The 20,100-nt window shown below is 43.1% G+C and overlaps 1 protein-coding gene across 1 annotated transcript in view; it reads left to right on the top strand.

Annotated features, from left to right (window-relative positions):
• Positions 1 to 20,100, top strand: part of LOC126474508 (ankyrin-1-like) — a 189,061-nt gene that overhangs the window by 1,808 nt on the left and 167,153 nt on the right. The window contains exon 2 of the mRNA XM_050101979.1: positions 18,327 to 18,419. Coding sequence (XP_049957936.1) covers positions 18,327 to 18,419 — 93 coding nt within the window. The remainder of the gene's footprint in view (positions 1 to 18,326; positions 18,420 to 20,100) is intronic.

Here is a 20,100-nt window from a genome sequence, read left to right as displayed (position 1 = left end):
CGGCTTGGGACAACAAATGAGAAAGGGGAAAGACTAATTGAGTTCTGTAAGTAATAGCGAATCTCCAAGAGGATGCGGTATACTTGGAAAAGGTCGGGTGATGCGGGAAGATTTCAGTTAGACTACACCATGCTCATACAGAGATTCCTAAATCAGATACTGAATTGTAAGGCGTACCCAGGAGCAGGTGTAGACACAGATCACAATGAAGAAGAGTCGGCTGCAGGTCAAGAGATTAGTCAGGAAGTGTCAATAAGCAAAGGAGTGGGATATGGAAATATTAAGGTTCACGGGAAACGAAGTTCTCTAAGGCAGTGGATACAGCAATAACGAATAGCTCATAAGGCAGTGCAGCTGACGACGAGTGGACATCTCTAAAAATGGCAGTCACGGAATTTGGGAAGAAAAACATAGGTACAAAGTAGGTAGCTGCTAAGAAATCATGGGTAACCGCAGAAATACTTAGGTCGATCGATGATAGAAGGAAGTATAAAATTGTTCAGGGAAACTCAGGAATACAGGAATAGAAGTCGATGAGAAATGAAATAAATAGGGAATGCAGGGAAGCTAAGACGAAATGGGTGCACGAAAAATGTAATGAAATCGAAAAATAAATGGTTGTCCGAAGGTGGCGTTAAGAGCGAGGGTGGTAGTATTAAGAATGCAACGGGAATTCCACTGTTAAATGTAGAGGAGGGAGCGGATAGGTGGAAAGAACTTACTTAACCTAAAGTATCCTAAGGACAAACACACACACCCATGCCCGAGGGAGGACTCGAACCTCCGCCGGGACCAGCCGCACAGTCCATGACTGCAGCGCCTCAGACCGCTCGGCTAATCCCGCGTGGCCGGAGAAGATTTGTCTCATGTGATAGAAGAAGAAACAGGAGTCGACTTACAAGAGATAGAGGATCCAGTATTAGAATCAGAATTTAAGGGAGCTTTGGGGGAACTGGCAGCAAAACTACTGTTCACATTGATGTGTATAATGTATGAGTCTGGTGACATACCATCTAACTTTCGGAAAGATATCGTCCACACAAGTCCGAAGGCTGCAAAAGCTGACATTTGCGAAAGTTATCGCACAATCAGCTTAACAGCTCATGAATCCACGTTACTGACAAAAATAATATGCAGAAGAAAATTGAGGATATGTGAGATGGCGATCAGTTTCACTTCAGGAATGGTAAATGCACCAGAGTGGCAATTCTGACGTTGCGGTAGATAATGGAAGCAAGACTAAAGAAAAATAAAGACACGTTCTTAGGATTTGTCGACCTCGAAAAAGCGTTCGACAAAATAAAATCGTACAAGATGTTCGAAATTCTGAGATAATTATGGAGAACCTATAGGGAAAGGCGGATAATACACTGCATGCAGAATAACCAAGAAAGTCTGAATGACGAAGAACGAAATGCTCGGATTAAACAGGATGTAAGTCAACTGTTCATCAACATCGAAGAAACAATGATGGAAATAAATGAAAAAGTTCATGACCGGAATAAAAATTCAAGGTGAAAGGATAACATTGATACGATTCGCTGATGACAAAGCTTCCTGAGTGAAAGTGAAGAAGAATTACATGATATGCTGAATGGGACGATCAATCTAATGAGCACAGAATATAAATTCAGAGTAAATCGGAGAAAGACGAAAGTTATGATAAGTATCAGAAATGAGAACAGCGAAAGACTTAACATCAGCACTGATCGTCACGAAGTAGATGAAGATGTAGAATTCTGCTACCTAGGCTGCTAAATAACCAATGATAAACGGAGCAAGGAGGACATCAAAGGCCGACTAGCACTGGAAAAAAGGGCTTTCGTGGCCAAGTGAAGTCTACCAGTACCAAACATAGGTCATAATTTGAGAAAGAAATTTCTGAAAATTTTCGTCTGTAGCACAGCATTGTATGGTAGTGAAACGTGGACTGTGGGAAAACCGGAACAGAAGAGAATCGAAGCATTCGAGATGTGGTGCTACAGACAAATGTTGAAAATTAGGTGGACTGATAAGGTAAGGAATGACAAGGTTCTGCGCAGAATCAGAGAGGAAAGGAACATGTGGAACTCTGATAAGGTGAAGGGACAGGATGATAGGACATCTGTTAAGACATGAGGGAATGACTTCCATGGTATTAGAGGTAGCTGTAGAAGGCAAAAATTGTAGACGAAGACAGAGATTGGAACACATCAAGCAAATAATTTTGGACATAGGTTGCAAGTGCTACTCTGGGATGAAGAGGTTGGCACAGGAGAGGATTTCGCGGCGGGCCACATAAAACCAGTCAGAAGACTGATGACACAAAAAAGGGGCAGCTGGTACTGATCTAGTGTGGCACAAACCTCATGAAGCCATGGACCCTAGTAGTCGAGAAGGCACTGTGCAAACTCGTGGTGGATTCTTAATGGTGTGGGCTTTGTTTAGACTGAATGGCCTGGGTATCTGGTACAACAGAACCGATCACTGACTGCAAATGGTTATGTTCAGCTACGTGGAGTTCCTTTGCACGCATTCATCGACTTCATGGCCACAAATAACTAGGGAATTTTTATGAATGACAATGCTACATGTCATCAGGCCATATTTGTTCGAAGTTGGTTTGAAAAACATTCTGCGCAATTCGATCTAATGATCTGGCCACTCAGACCGCCCCATATGAATCTTATCGACCATTTATGGGGCATAATCGAGAGGCCAGTCCGTGCACAAAACTTTGCACTGGTGACACTTTCGCTTTCGTGGCCGGTTTTAGAGGCATCATGGCTCGATGTTTCTGCAGGGTATTTCAAATGACTTGTTGACTCCGTGCCACGTCGAGTATCTGCAGTACGCTGGTGAAAAGGAGATCCGACACGACATTAGGATGTATCCCATGATTTCTGCCACTTCAGTGTTTATTACTCTACCACGACATTATTGCACCAGGACTTTCGTGGCCGTTATTAGAAACACTTTTCGACGTTACAGCAAACAAGTTCAATTTTAACTAAGGTAACCGCATCGCACTTCGAAAGGTTTCAAGACGGCTGTGCATATCCTAACAAGTGTTTCATCAGGTCCTCAAGAAATATCACGACAAAAATCGACAAAAATCGACAATAAGCCGACCGAAGCGTCCCCAGTCCTAGCTCAAGTAATATTGTGGTTGAGTAATACCATATACATCGACACTCCACAAGCTATCTGAAGCAATTTTCACAGGACCAGGAAAGAGGAAGAGAATGCAAGCTGGTCGAGTTTTGTGGCGGTGCGAAGCACTGCGCAGCATGAAATGTAGAGTAAGACATATCAGAACTTCGCTTCGTGGAGAGGAACGTAATCAGTCACATAAAACATCTCTTCCTATGTCAAAAGAAGATATTACTGGGTTACATGGTGTTAAGTTGAAGGCCGTGTTTTGATTATAACTTACATGTTCGAATGCACCGATAAGCTGTCACACTGAAGACCTCTCCAAATCGGTTTTGTACGATTCTTTATAATGAAATGACTAGAATCGTCATTTTGAAGGTTATGGGTTTATCGTCTTCCATGCTTTTCGTATTATAATTGGCTGGCTCTGAGCACTATGGGACTCAATTGCTGAGGTCATTAGTCCCCTAGAACTTAGAACTAGTTAAACGTAACTAACCTAAGGACATCACAAACATCCATGCCTGAGGCAGGATTCGAACCTGCGACTGTAGCGGTCTTGAGGTTCCAGACTGCAGCGCCTTTAACCACATGGCCACTTCGGCCGGCTTATTATAATTGGAGTGCCACAGAAGTATGCAATTTAAAGAAGCCTGTGTATGCAACATTTTTCAAAAACTTGTTGTTTTGGGTACGAATTGTTGTTATTAACTGTCGGCCAGTGACATACCAGCAGATAAGGCCTTCATGTCACCTGAGCTCAAAGACACAGAACTAAATTAATGTGTGCCAACTATGAAGTAATGAACAGCAGAGAAGACTGCAATCTGAAATGTTGCCACTTCACATCCTTCTTTCTAGACACTGTTTTTATTCAATGTCTCATGCTTTGCCTTACACAAATGAGCCATACACGATTTCTTTATAAATATCTGAGTATTCAGATTTTATCGACATAGAATTGAATGGTCAGCAGTTTCCACCTGTAGCTACTGAGATGTTGTGATGTGTTGCTGAGGTTGGCAGCCTTTGCAGGCCAATGCTGTTGACATCAGCAGCACTATGTGTATGATATGATGCTGTCTCACTTGGGGAACTGCTCCTCAGCTGTGGAGGCAGCCATGATGGCAGTGTATGGAAGTAGTAGGGCAATGTATATTCTGGCACCTTTTGTTTGTGTGGGTTGCATACATTCAGGGGCAAACTTGATTGATTTATGAAACCCTGCGCCTGCCCTTAAGCTACTGTTAAACTAACTGATTCATGATCTTTAAAGGATAATTATGATGCCCTGGGGATAATCAGTACATCTTTGGCTAATTAACTAACCAAATCAATTAATTACTTCCTCCCCTCCTGGGAAATTCCCCAGCTCTAACCTGTCTCCTCGATGTCCCCCTTCCACCTAGAAAAAAACTGGAGGAAAAATCGCTCAGTGTATATTGAGCTGTTGGTGTGGAAATGCAAGTATTACTCTGTCCAGCAAATACATATCCTAATTATGTGATCACACTCCTGTAGATTAGGGGAGTTGTCTTCCAGGAAAATTTATGCAAGTGTGCTTGCCTTGACATGCAGGTATCAACTGAGCTACTGCACAGTGCCACCACCTGAGGATGTTCTACCTATCGCCATTTCCCTCCCTAATCCTCCTAGAGAAAGTAGTCTAGTATTACCATTGAGCTGGTGGACTGCAGGGATCCCATGACAGGAAATTTAGCTACTTGCAGAGGGTGCAACAACATATTGCTTATTTATAAAGTTCATTTTGCAGGGGTTGGATATCTCCATTTGTTGGGAAAAGCTCATCATTCTCTGCTCTTTAGAAAGATGCAGGTCTTGTAAAACACTTCAAAAGAAGTGGCCTGCAACTTAAGCCCCAAACAAAGCATCAGTTGCTAGGGCCCCTTTAATCCCAGAATACTTCCTGATTTTCTCCCTAACACACACTTTCTGTACCAGGTCAGTAGAAGCAGCTGCTCTATGTGCTCACCCTGCTGTGAAGATACTGACAGAGGTAGTTTACAATACCATTGACACAGGATGATTGGAGAAGCAACCTTTCCATCCTTCCTCCCTCCAGTCCCCTCCTCTGTCCTCCCTTGCCACACTGGTTACTTCCTGTAAGAAAGCCTCAGGTGCCAGCAACTGTTTGATCTAAATACTTCCGAAATTTCTGTTGACACACCTGCTCTCTCTCTCTCTCTCTCTCCACTAGGAACTAAGCGTGGGTGGTGGCAGAGCTGTGGCACTACCAAGTCCCATGAGGCACATAGTCCTGGCAGAAGGCGCAGACCAGTCTTGAATCTATTACTTTTGCTGGCAAAATCCAGTTGTGACAGACTGTCCAACATAGTTCTGATGCTGTGATTGCAGTACTAGTTTCCAGTGGCAGGAAGTGATCCTTGCCTTAAAATCCAACTTATCTGGATGCCTCTAATGCCCAATTGCTGCTCTAAAACCTGGTACCTAGGCATACCACCATAACAAGTGCCACCCTTGTCTATTGACATCGATCTTTTGTTGCAAAGTAGCTGCTGTGCAGCGTGGTGCTATATAATGCTATGCTCAACTGTGCTTGCGTTGCAGTCCATTGGAGTCTTTTATTGTGACACTCATGTCACTACAGAGGTGGCTACCGACCCTCTCCTTAATTCAGTCGAGCAGTGTGGCCCATTGGTTAGCACACTGGACTCACATTCATGAGGATGACTGTTCGGATCCATGTATGATCATTCTGATTTTGGTATTCCATGATTTCTTTAAATCGTTTCAGGCAAATGGCAGGATGGTTCCTTTGACAGTGCATGGCCAACTTCCTTACCCATCCTTCCCTAATGCAATTGGACCAATGGACCCCAAATCACTCCACCCTTAATGCAATGCTCTGCACCACTATCCACACTACTTATCTCAACATAGACTTATAATTTTCTGCCCAAAGACTGGGTAACAGCACTATACTACTGACCCCAAAGATTCCATCCAATGGTTAACCTCCCTTCCCTCCTGCCTGGAAGACTTCTCCTGCCACAATCTAGAACCAGTATGCTCCCTGAAGCAGTGATGACTTTCCTCCCATTATCCTTACCCCATTACCCATCCTTCTTTCCCTCCTCAACCAAGATTGCTGCTTCTGTGCGACACATGCAGTCGCATACTCGCCAAAGCTGGTGGAGATAGTGTCCATGTGCATGTGATGCGTGCTTACTTGTATGAATGTGTGTGTGTGTGTGTGTGTGTGTGTGTGTGTGTGTGTGTGTGTGTGTGTGTGTGTGTGTTTCCCCTTTTGAATAAGGTTCAAGAAAAGGCTCTGAGCACTATGCGACTTAACTTCTGAGGTCATGAGTCGCCTAGAACTTAGAACTAATTAAACCTAACTAACCTAAGGACATCACACTCATCCATGCCCGAGGCAGGATTCGAACCTGCGACAGTAGCGGCCGCTCGGCTCCAGACTGTAGCGCCCAGAACCGCATGGCCACTCCGGCCGGCTCTCAATAAGGCTTTGGACAAAAAGCTGAAATGTGTAACCATTTCTTTGTCACGTGTGTTTGTAACTTAATGTGTGATCTTCATCTTGTGTAGCAATTTGTCCTTTTCAGAATGTTGGTGATACACCAACCTGGACATCCCAGATTTTGTGTACACAAAACACAGAGAATACAGCAGTAATACTTTAGTGCAAAAATTGTTTACCATGATGTACAAGAGACATCGCGCTTCTTGCGGTTGGAGACTTCCGATTTTTCTTGTTTCAGGTCTATTGTATTTCACATGTTTTAAAAATTCTCTCACTGCTTATCAACAGTGATCTGGCAAGAATTTCCTACGGGTTTCACTGACTGGATGAATAAAGAAATAAATTTTTTCTTATATGGAACACATTCGTAAATTTCTATCACACTAGAATTAAGGGAAGTTTTGAAAGCCCATGTCCTTACTGTCTGGACTCTGTCTTTTGCCCTGTATCATGATCATTGCTATTACATTTTCTCTTAATGTATGCCACAGGCTGAACGACATGGACCACATATTGACAAGGGAGCAAATGTGCATTTTAATATAGCCAATGTGACACCCATGGCCTACAGGTAGCGTTTTTGATTAGTAATGTCATAGGTCCCATGTTTGAACCCTGCCATAGCTTAAATTTTTAATAAAAATCATAAACAATGGCGTCTAATGACTTCCAGCATAATAAGCCACCCTCGTTCGGACAACAGCCGTGTGAAACAGGGTGAAGGAGCGGACAGAGGTTCAGGGCACTCTGTTGCCGTTGGAGTTAGTAGCAGCCTCTAAAGAATGAAGAATCAGCAATGATCAAAGGCATGAGTATGCAGAATGCAATGGAAACCACTGCATTAAAAATACATCACGTTTATCCACACGACATGTGGCCTGTATCTGAAAAAGTGTCATTATCATCTCTACACTGGCAAAAAGATTCTGGACTAGTTCCCCACTTCGGATCTCCAAGAGGGGACTACCAAAGGGTAGGTGACCAAGGAAAAATGACTGAATAACAACAGAAACGGTAACTTTCTTTGTGGCTGGACGTGGAATGTTAGACGTTTGGACATGGTAGGGAAGCTAGAAACTGTGGGAAGGGAAATTTGAAGCTCAATCTAGATATAGTGGTGGTTAGTTACGTGAAATGGAAAGAATACAAGAATTTCTGTTTACATGAATATGGGGTAATATCAACAGCAGTAGGAAATGGTATGAAAGAAGTAGGATTCTTTATAAATAGGTAGGTAGGGCAGAGAGTGACTTAACTGTGAACAGTTCAGTGATTGTTGTCGTCAGAATTCACAGCCAACTAACGCCGATAACGATAGGTCAGGTACGCGTGCCGACGTCGCAAGCTGAAGACAAAGTGATAGGGGAAGTGTATGAGAATACTGAACGTGTAATTGAGTACATGAAGGTAGATGCGATGCGCAGTAGCCGCATGGTCTGAGGGGCCTTGCCACAGTTCGCGTGGCTCTCGTCGTCGGAGGTTCCAGTCCCCTTTGGGACATGGGTGTGTTTGTCGTCCTTAGCGTGATTAGTTTAAGTTAGATTACGTAGTATGTTAGCCTAGGGACCGATGACCTCAGTAGTTTGGTCTATGGGAACTTACTACAAAAAAGGAAGATGAAATTCTGATAGCCGTGGTGGACTGGAATGAGGATGCAGGGGATGGAGTAGAAGAAATATTACTGGGAATACGGGTTTGGCACTAGGATTGAGAGAGGAGAGAGACTAATTGAGTTGTGCAATACATTTCAGCCAGTAATAGCGAATACTCTGTTGAAGAATCACAAGAGGAGGAGTTTTACTTGGCAAAGGCTGAGAGGTAGAGAAATTCCGTTAGATGACCTTGGAGTGTAACGCGTACCAAGTGACAGATATAGACTCAGATCGTAATTTTGTAGTGATGAAGAGCAGGCTGAAGTTAAAAGACTGGTCAGGAAGAATCAATGGGCAAAGAAGTGGGATATAGAATACTAATGAATGAAGAGATACTCTTGAAGCTCTCTGAGGCTATATAAACTGCGACAGGGAATAGCTCAGGAGGCAGTTCAATTAAACAGGAATTGACATTTTTTGAAAAGGGCGCTCACGGAAGTGGAAAGAAATACATAGGCACAATGAAGGAAACTGCGAAGAAACAACTGGCAACAGAAGAAATACTTCAGCTGATCGATGAAATAAGGAAGTACAAAAATGCTCACCCTAAGTGAGTATTACTGAAATACAAGTTTCCTAGAAACCAAACAAATAGAAAGTGCATGTAAGCGAAGGTGAATTCGTGACAGGAAAAACTGAAAAAGAATTTACTGTCGGAAAGGCTGTCAACAGTACATTTATGAATGGGCACCTGCAGCAGTAAGGATACACTGCTCGTCGACAGCCATGTTCTCGCATGGCTTGTAACAGGTAGTGCAACTATCAGTACATAGGTTCCATATTTCTGAAGCAAGGCAAAATTTATCAGTTTCCTTGCATTGTTTCTTTGATGATGTAGAATCAAACCCAAGACGAGTGTATATTTCAGTAAATCTGTTCCTTGACATGGTGCTTTGAAAGAAAGGAGGTCCACACGTATTGCTCTATATGTCTTTGCACGAAATACTTCGAGCACGATATGCTCAACGAGCGGAGAGTAATCGAATGAAAGCCTCTAGTTCTTTTAGGATTAGAGACCACTCATTTTTACGAAGTGTGCTGTTAGCCTTTCCTTCAGTGCACCTTTTTATCAGCTTCATGATAGGAATGCTGCCAAATAACCGCAACGCAGGGAGTTGCGAGTCATCTACTGCGTTTCGTTTGGCGTGTCCTGTCGGCCCGGGTGTCTCCCGCAACACATTCTGGGAACTGTACCTCCCTGCTGTGAAGCATGGCTCAGTCCGTGTCCAATTGGTGCCATCAGAACTTTCAACTTCGTTGCCAGAGACTGAATTCCGCCCTGCGCTCCCTCTTCCTCGTCCACGAAATGCTGCTGCTCCACGACAGGCACCAAATGCACCGCGACCATCTCCACCCATGGCAGCTCCGTCAACTACACCGACCGCCACGCTGTCGCCGTCTTAAGAGTCGTCCGCAACACCCAGATCATCACCCATTTTCAGCTGAAAATTGAATCTTATTTGAATATAAAAGTTCTTCGTAACCTAAGAGAGATAGTGAACGACGGCTACAGAAAAGCCACAACAAAATTTGATTTACGTGCTTATGTCACATGATCAGTGATAATGCGTTTGAGTTTTGAATGAAGATGTATTTGTCTGTGACCTACCAACTTCATGTGATAGCCGACTGACAGATCCTCCGACCCGCCGTTGTCGTCTTCATTCAAGGCCGCTTCCCGCCTTGTGAATACGGAGGCTCGTCGTCGGGAAGGCCGTACATGCCCTCAGGCAGAATCCATGGAATCGACATCTCAAGAAAAAATAAAGAATGCTGTACAGATGATAGTGCACTCGTCAGTTTGAAAAATTAGCTAGAATGTACCATGCTAACTTTGTACAAGAGGTATGTCATCGTCAGATGGTTCAGAATCACCTGAGTCAGCAGTTGGTGCTTGAAAGTAATTGTCGTCCATCTGTGCCCTCGTCTCACTAACAGTTTAGTCACTCGACTTTTTTCTGTGAAATGTTCTCCGGATGATAGAAAATATCAGCCGACGTAAAGCCGCGTAATCTTGTTTCAATGGTGTGAACTCGCGAAAATAATCTGCAAGCCCGTGACCTGACGGAATGTCCCAAGCGACAAGCCTTGATGATGCTCTACATCAGTGCGGCTTTCGTTTCGTTACGGACTGGCAACAAGCAGACTGACAAAGTGACCAGGGAAGCCACAGAATAACATACCGGGAGGGGAAACTCCCCTCTACACTACGTCACTGACGTCTGGACAGGCTCGGTCAGTTAGGCTTGGCTGCAGACAAATTTATACAGATAGGAAACATCTATAAGGACGATCCGCCTGACATCTGCTGTCATTTACTGGGGCTACGAGCATAGCCCCGGATGAGTGGTGTAGGAAGGAGGGAGGGGCCTTCCCCCATGTACAAGTTATTCTGTGGCTTCCCCATATCACATCGTCGGTCGGAATGTCGTAAGTCTGTGGGGTAAAGAAACACACATTCAAATTCTTCGTATTTCAGGTTATTTTTGTCCAAAACAGTCGTACTTAAACACCCCCTGAATAGCTGAAAGGCATCCCCAGGAGATATTTAGAGTCTGAAAACCAGTGTTACTGGTGACAAACTGCGTCAAATTGCGTGTTGATCAAGAATGGTCCACTTCATACTTTAGGTATAACAGGTAAATTTCTCATACTTTCATAAGGAGCAGTGTGATAAACTTTTGGTGAGTTGTACAATCCCATAAACGATTAAAACGTTTCGTATTAGGGAACAGAGCTCACGACAAACACTCATAGGTAAAAAATAACCCACGTGCTACTTGTAACGTTAAGAGAGCTTTGAAAGACTTAAGATCGAATAAGGAAGAAGGAGGAACGATCAGCAATAATCAACGGCATGAGGATGCAGAAGGCAATAGAAATTGCTGCATTAAAGACACATAAAGTGTATCCATAGGACATGTGGTTTATAACTGGGAAAGTTTAATTATGGTCTCTCCACTGGCAAAAGATTACGGACTAGTTCCCCATTCGGACCTCCGGGAGGGGACTGCCAAGGATGAGGTGACCACCAGAAGGAGATTAAATAACCAAAGAGAGGATAACGTTCTAGGAGTCGTGGCGGGGAATGTCAAAACCTTGATCTGGTAGGGGAGCTATAAAATCTGCAAAGGGAAATGCAAAGGGCCAATCTAGATACAGTAGGCGTCAGTGAAGTGAAATGGAAAGAACGCGTGGAGTTCTGGTCAGATGACTATATGGTATTATCAACAGCAGCATAAAATGGTATAACGGGAGTGAGATTCAGTATGAATAGGAAGGTAGGGCCGAGAGAGTGTTACTGTGAACAGTTCAGTGGTAAGGTTGTCTTTACCGCAATCGGCAGTAAGCCAACAACAACGACGATAGTTCAGGTATACATGCCGACTTCGCAAGCTGAAGATGAAGAGATACAGAAAGCATATGAGGATATTGAAAGGGTAATACAGTACATAAAGGGAGGTGTAAATCTAATAGTCATGGGAGACTGGAATGCAGTTGTAGCGGAAGCAGTAAAAGAAAAGCTTGCAGGAGAATATGGGCTTGGGACAAGGAACGAGGGAGGGGAAAGACTAATTGAATTCCGTAATAAATTTCAGCAAGTAGTAGCGGATACTCTGTTCAAGAATCACAAGAGGAGGCGGTGTACTTGGAAAAGACCTGGCGATACGGGAAGATTTCAGTTATATTACACCATAGACAGACAGAGATCCTGAAATCAGGAGTACCAAGGAACAAATGCAGACTCATGTCACAATGAAGAAGAGTAGGCTGAAGTTCAAGAGATTAGTCAGGAAGTTCAATACGCAAGCTGAAAACGAAGAGATCGAGAAAGTATATGAATATATTGTAAGAGTAATGCAGTACGCAAAGGAAGCTGAAAATCTAATAGTGATGGGGGACTATAATGTAATTGGATGGGAAGGAATAGAAGAAATGGTTACAGGAGAATATGGGTTTGGGGGATGGAATGAGAGAGGAGAAAGACTAGTTGGGTTCTGTAATAAATTCCAGCTAGTAATAGCGAATACTCTGTTCATTAAAAATTGGAGGAAGCATACTTTGAGAATGCCGGGTTATACGCAAAGATTTCAATTATATTATTCCGTGATGAGGCACTGATCCCGCAGTCAGACATTGGATTGTAAGAACAGAAGGCTAAAATGTAAGTGATTAGTTGAGAAGAATCAAAACGCAAAGAAGTACATAGGAATGACGAGATATGCTTTACATTCTCTAAAACTACCAATACAGAAGTAAGGAATATCTCAGTAGACAATACAGTTGAGAAGGAGTTGATATCTCTAAAATGGGCAATGACAGGAATTGGACAGAAAAACACACGAACAAAGAAAGTAACTGAAGAGAAACCAAGAGTAACACAAGAAATGCTTCAGCTGATCAACGAAGGAAGGAAGTACAAAAGAGTTCAGTGAAGTTCAGGAATACAGACATATATATACAATCAAAAAATGTTTTGTATCACCCAAGTTCACAGAACTCCGAAGATAGACGTTGCCTATGGATATTGAATCACAGACAAAGTCCCTTTGACTGTTCAGAGATGTCACTAAATCCGCCCAACGACTTTAACAACCATACATGAGCAGCGCCCATTAGACGGAGGGGTTCCGACAACCGCTCACTTCCAGTCATTCCACCAGGAGGTGGTACACGGCTCGTATTGTCTGAAGTTCAACCATGCCTAGACGGTCAACACCGCGGTCCGATCGCGTCCACATTGTTACTTTGTGCCGGGAAGGGCTCTCAACAAAAGGAAGTGTCCAGGCGTCTCGGAGTGAACCAAAGCGATGTTGTTCGGACATGTAGGAGATACAGGGAGACAGGAACTGTCCTTGACATGCCTCGCTAAGGCCGCCCAAGGGCTACTATTGCAGTGGATGGTTGCCACCTACGTATTATGGTTCGGAAGAACCCTGACAGCAACACCACCTTGTTGAATAATGCTTTTCGTGCTGCCACAGAACGTCGTGTTACGAATCAAACTGTGCGCAAAACCCCGCACGGTGTGTAACTTCACTCCCGACATCGATGGTGAGAACCATCTTTCCATCCACGACACCATGCAGCGCGGTACAGACGGGTCCAACAACGTGCCAAGTGGGCCGCTCAGGATTGGCATCACTTTCTCTTCACCGATGAGTGTCGCCTATGCCTTCAACCAGACAATCGTCGGAGACGTGTCTGGAGGCAATCCGGTCAGGTTCAAGGCCGTAGACACTTTCCAGCGAGTGCATCAAGGTGGAGGTTCCCAGCTGTTTTGGGCTGGAATTATGTGGGGCTGAGGTACAACGCTGGTGGTCATGGAATGCGCCGTAAGAGCTGTGCGATACTTGAATGCCATCCTCCGACCGATAGTGCAACCATATCGGCAGCATAATGGGGAGGCATTCGTCTTCATGAACGAGAATTCGCGCTCCCATCCTGCACATCTTGTGAATGACTTCTCCAAACATGTTGCCAGTGTATAGGTATCTTCAATGCATTTTCCTTTTACTGCTTTCTCGAGGGACACACCCAAATTTTATATGGTTTTGGAATACTAATATGTTGACGTCAGAGTTTCTTAATTACACTTGACATCACACATATCGGTAAAACTTCACCTTCTCTGCACTGTTTGTGCCCTGTTCCTGTCAAACAAAGTCAGCCACAGGATACAAGATACACAACGTTTCCTGAAACGCAGGGTGTTAAGGGAGTTTTGAAATGGATTTTTTTTTTTTTTTTTTGCCTGGGAAATAACCTGAATACCATTTATTCAGGTAAACAATCTGGTGTCCACCACATTTTACGCTAAAAACGTATCGCTGAATAACGTATCGCACCGGACAGTTTCCAAAACTAAATGTCACGATATATTATTGACGGCTACAGCTAGCTTTAAACATAGAAACGAAACAACAGTTCATTTAGTGCTTAAATACTAACCAAGCACAGCTCAAAACAAATTAACTGTAGCAATAATATAATTTGATAGAAACCAGGTGTATCTCATTAATCGTATTTAACAGAAAAACTTTTAACCTGTATTTATTCAAATGTATGTGATCCTCTACAGTTTTTACTCTCAACAGCTCCCTCTAGCTCCACGGAAGTTTTTCCTTGATGTCTTAATGTATGTCCTATCATTGTATCCCTTTTTCTACTGGTTCTTTTTCATATAGCCCTTACCTCGTCTATTTTGAGGAGAAACTCCTCATTCCTTATCATTCCACCTAATTTTCAACATTCTTCTATACCACTATATCCTCAATGATTCGATTCTTTTCCTTTCCCGTTTTCCCACACTCCATGTCCCACTACCATAGAATGCTGTGCTCAAAACGTACATCCTCAGAAATTTCTTTCTCAAATTTAGACCCAAGTTTGGTAGTAGCAGACTTCTTTTGGCCAGGAATCTCCTTTTGCCAGTCAGCTCTTTATTTCTTCCTTGTTTCGTTGTTAATGGTTTACTTTGCTGGCAAGGTATCAGAAATCCTTAACTTCATCTACCTTATGATCACCAATGCTGATATTAAGTTCCTCACTCTTCTCGTTTCTGCAGCCTCCCTTTTTTATTTCATCTTTCTTCGATTTACTTTCTGTCCATATTCTGTACTCAGTAGACTGTTGATACCATTAAAAGTATCCTGCAATTCAAATAACTTACGGGTTTGCAGCCGGGTGATGTCGTCGACCACCGCCGATATTTCGACAGGAGCACACCCTGCTATTCTCAAGAGGAAGCAATGTGCAAGGGAATTTAATACCTCGGTTCACAGAGGAGAAACAAGGAAGGTACCACCCACAGAAGAAGTAACCGCAGAGTTAACACAACCGAAGATAACCAACATCAGAAATATCGATACAGACTATTAATCAACAGGTGAGGTATCAGTAATTCTGTCCTTCTGTTTTTTGATGAGAGGCAGAGCCGGATTCCAAGCAGATAACCAAAATCCACCATCTCTGGTTATAAGGTTGCTTGATAGTTTGATTTCAACAGCTTCCTTAATAACACTATCCCAATAGCTGGACGTGCAATCCAGAATCTCCGTGTTGTATTCCATAGGATGACCGGTGTCAAGGCAATGTTCTGCAATAGCGGATTTGCTCTGCTGTTGTGAGCGTGTTTGACGCTTACGTTCACTACACCGGTCTTGCCCAGTCCTGATTGTCTGACCAATAAATGACATGCTACAACTGCAAGGAACACGAGACACACCAGCCTTACGCAAACCAAGATCATCTTTTACGGACGCAAGCAGGGCCTTAATCTTAGAAGGTGGTCGAAAAACACATTTCACATATTTCCGCAAAATACGGCCAATCCAGTTGGAAATGCTTCTTGCGTAAGGCAAGAAGGCCGTAGACTTAGGTGCCACTTAGTTGCTATCGTCACTCTCACGTTATGGACGTTTGATCAGCCTCTCACTATAACCATTCTGATGAAAGGTGTCTTCGAGATGTGATACCCCAGCTGCTCAACTTTCAGGGTCTGAGATAACGTGGGCCCTATGAACCAAGGTACGAAGTACCCCTTCATGCTGAGCTGAATGGTGACAACTATCAGCTCGCAGATAAAAGTCGGTGTGAGTAAGCTTCCCTTAAACACAATGTCCCAACGTACCATCAGTCTTCCTTCTGACCAACACATGAAGAAAGGGTAGGCATCCATTTCTCTCCACCTCCATAGTGAACTGAATATTCGGGTGGATTGAATTCAGGTGTTCCAAAAACGGTTTAAATTCTCACTACCATGTGGCCAAACAACGAAAGTATCGTCTTCAGAGACTGAAAAGGTGATCCTTGCTCTTGATCTGTGGGAGTTTATTAACCGTTGATCCGTATCGTTTAGGGTCTTAAATATGTGTTTGTTTAAAGGAGTAATCGCAGATTCCTATTCTTTGTTAAGGAATTCTTAAGTTATATACCAAATATTACGAGTGCAAATATTCTCTCATTGTTACACTTGCGTGTTCTGTGGTTTGCACTGAAGGATGTGACAATAAATGCAAATCTGAAGTGAAGCGTTGAGGGTAGGTGACATATGGGACAGATGTACATTAAGTGTTACACCGTTAAGGACGATTAATCATTAAGAAATATAACCACAGATTAAAGAAAATTCTTCTAACGCAATTAACATCAATAGCAAATAATTAAGTCACGTCTCAGCAAATGCATCATAACCAAGTCTTTCAGTTCTATAACGATGTTGGATCGTCGAATACGCCGGACTACCGACACAGAAGGCTAAATTTTACCAAACAGCAGTTTCTCCAAACCTAGAACTATCTTAATTGTTTACAATACTTAGGTTATCATGAACTACTCTAATTCGCATTTTTTTGGCATAACGGTGGAGTAGATAATTAACCTCTTATTTCATTCTCCTGGAACATTGAGCAGCAGTAGACGCTCGGGCAGTTCTTACCCCAGCGTGGCTCGGGAAACAGGATGGCTCCACCAGGAGGAGGAAACATTTACCCGAACTGGAAAGGGAGGGAACTCGTCTAACAAGAGCTACTAAGTTGGACGAAGACCATTTGGCGATTTTTAATTATTACGCAAAGCTTGCTGGCCAGCGGACGAAAATTACAAAGGTAGCTTAATTTGTGCTCACAAGAACTGATAACTTCTGCAAATGAGATTCCGGCAGAACTACCGCCGTGGTAGCGATACGGGCATTCGGGACTGAGGGGAGCCAATAGACCCAACATTTCAGACAGACCCAGCAACCGACATCAGTCGTGGCTAGGAGGATTACCAAATAGAAACTCTAGCACTACCTTAAAGATAACTAAATAGAGCACTGATATGCCACGGGGACCATACTCCCTAACACAAGAATATGCACATAGTGACAGTGACTAAAGTTAAATATGCCTATGTCCTAAAACACTACAGATATTAGCGAACATTAACATAATCCCGCATTTCAGACATCCATAACATTAATGGACTATAGTTTACTCTATCTCTCCGTCAGACAGTGCAGGGTTATTTAAAAATTTTAGAACGAGCTTATCCGAACAGTGACCGACGCCATCCGTGGGGAAACAATGGCTTGCAGAAGATCCACAGCAAAAAAAAAAAAAAAAAAAAAAATCTTCTTTTTGTTTCCTTTCTTTACGACGCGCGCCTTAAGTAAGTCAGCATGGCGTATCACAAACGCAAGGCAATTTCCGATCACAAACTCAAAGCATAGAAACGTTGCCACACGGTTATTAATATCTCCCGCAACACCGGGAGACTGACCCCGCCAGACGACGACCGTTGTACTAACTAGATGAAAAATCTTACTTTCAGTAACGACAGCACCTTCTGGAGGTTATTGGCAGCTGCAGACGGACTTCATAGCTTCCCCAGCCCATGACCGGAAACCAAACTTTGTTCACAGTTTTAAGGCCTCTTCTGTCCTCACGCCCCGGGTTTTTGGGCCCATCCAGACTTAGCATAGAGGGACCGAGCGTCCCGCTGCATAACGGTCGTCCAGTGCCAAACATTCGTCTCAGCTGCCTCCTCCGCCCTCGGCACGGCACACAGCGCCTCCTCCCAGCGGGCGTGCTAGCAGCACGCTTGCGGAGGCTCCGCAACGCCCTCCAAAAAAGGGCGGAAACTCCAAACAGCAGTAAATAAAGGCAAAAACAGGAACCGTGGCAAACGACACTGTTCACTATTATCTCAAAAAAGTTAAAATTATTTGTAGTGTGGTGTAGTTTTTTTTCTGAATTTTTCAGTTAGTTCAACAGGTGAGTGCGGAGCTGAATGACCAATTCAAATTGTAACTTCTAGAATGTCCTGCTACGTATTATTGCTCAGACATTAAGGACGTAGATACACCTTATGATTTCGTTGAGTTCTCTATTTTGCCACCGTCGTTGAGGCTACCATGCAAGGTTCTACTCCGTGGCACAAACTAAATCACCGAAGCCTTTATTCCTTTTGCAGATCTAATAACTTAGTTGTATACAATAATTGATCGTTAATTGGATATAACGTTCTTACAGGTGGTGACGGATCTCGCCGGGCCAATGTTGCTGTACAAGCCTCAGAGTGGCTGGACCTACTTACACTGGGCCATCCATTCCAGAAACGTCCAGGTAATTTAAGCATCTGATCCGTACTGTGGGAAAAGTTACTAACACTGTTTTTATGAATGCCAGAGTTAACTGTGGAAAGTAGCGTAGCTGTGAGCAATAGTTTGTCAAGAACGCGCCATTATTTCTTTTACAGTAACTACTCTGAATTTTGAAACATCTATATTCACATGATTACTCGGCACTTCACAAGTAAGTTCCAGGCAGAGGTTCAATCGAATCACTTACAAGCTATTTCTCTGTCGTTACACTCTCGGACAGCTTGCGGGTAAAACGAATAATTCAATTTCTCAGTGCCCTTTTGATTTCTCTTTGTACTATAATTATCATCCCTACCTATGTTCGTGAGCGCTAACGAAATACTTTCACACACTGAAGATAAAGTTGCTGACTGATATTTCATGATAAGAATAAAGGGACGTTTCTGGTAAGACGGAGTCAGTTGTCGAGCAGGCACACGTGCAGCAGTATCGATATAGGCTAGTTACGCCGCGTTATTTTAGGAGGAGAATGCGTTTGCGCCTTACTGTGTATAAAGCCATTGATAATATTGCAGTTACTACGAAGAGCGCAGTAGGTGAGCAAGTTATTCTTCATGGTCCTTCAGTGTTTTGTTGATGCGTACTGAATTTTACGCTTACTAATGCTGATGCTAGTGTGCATGGTAATGGTTGAATTACTGTGGCTCTAGTACGTGGTGGTAAACTGGAGACTGTATCAGGGCTGGAGACTTAACAGCTGAGAAGTTATTGCTTATCGAACATTTCAGATAAGTGAGGTGTATAACAGAGATCCTGGTTCATCTTACTGTAAGTCTTCGATGCCGTTGGTTCTTAGGACAAGCAATCGTCGTAAAGTAAATGAATCAGAGTCTGTGTCAGTACGGCTTAAGGGTGCACTGAATTGTGCAAAGATTAAAGTTGTCGGTGGTGCCACGCATTATTATAGAAACTGAATCAAAGCACCTGTCCTTCCATTATTCTCCACTTTACCACCACGTACTAGAGCCACAGTAACCCAACCATTACCATGTGCACTAGAATCAGCATTAGTAAGTGTAAAATTCGTAGTAGTAGCTATATTATCCTCCTCATCGCAGAGGGGGGAACAATGCCAGTGGGTGGGAGCTGTGCTCCAATCTTTGATTATATCAATATAAAAATTCATTTGCTGCCACTTGCTTCAATATATTTCTTCGATATGCTAGTGTACTATGTGCGGCGTTCTAGGTACTTTACGTTGCCTAGTGGAAAGAAAATCTCTTTGCTTTAATAATCGCAAATCCAATTCGCGTATCATAACCGTTGAATTCTCTCGCCTATGTGATTAAGGTCCCACACCACACAGCAGTTCTCCAGAAGATGGCGGACAAGAGTAGTGTAAGCAGTCTCTGTAGTAGACCTGTTACATTTTCTAAGTATTCTGCCAATAAACCTCAGTCTTTGGTTTGCTTTCCCCACAGCTTTATCTATGTGATCGTACAATTTAATTTATCCGTAATTGTAATCCCTAAGAGTATAGTTGAATATACAGGCTCCAGATTTGTGTGTTTTATCCTGTAACTGAAATTTAGTGGATTCCTTTTAGTAATCATGTGGACGACTTCACACGTTTTATTATTTAGAGTTAGTTGCCACTACTTTTCGCACCAACAGATATCTAGCCTACATCGTTTTACAAGTTG

The sequence above is a fragment of the Schistocerca serialis genome, chromosome 4 (assembly GCF_023864345.2).
Source record: "Schistocerca serialis cubense isolate TAMUIC-IGC-003099 chromosome 4, iqSchSeri2.2, whole genome shotgun sequence".
NCBI classification, from domain to species: domain Eukaryota; kingdom Metazoa; phylum Arthropoda; class Insecta; order Orthoptera; family Acrididae; genus Schistocerca; species Schistocerca serialis.
This window is presented reverse-complemented; position numbering and strand designations above follow the sequence as displayed.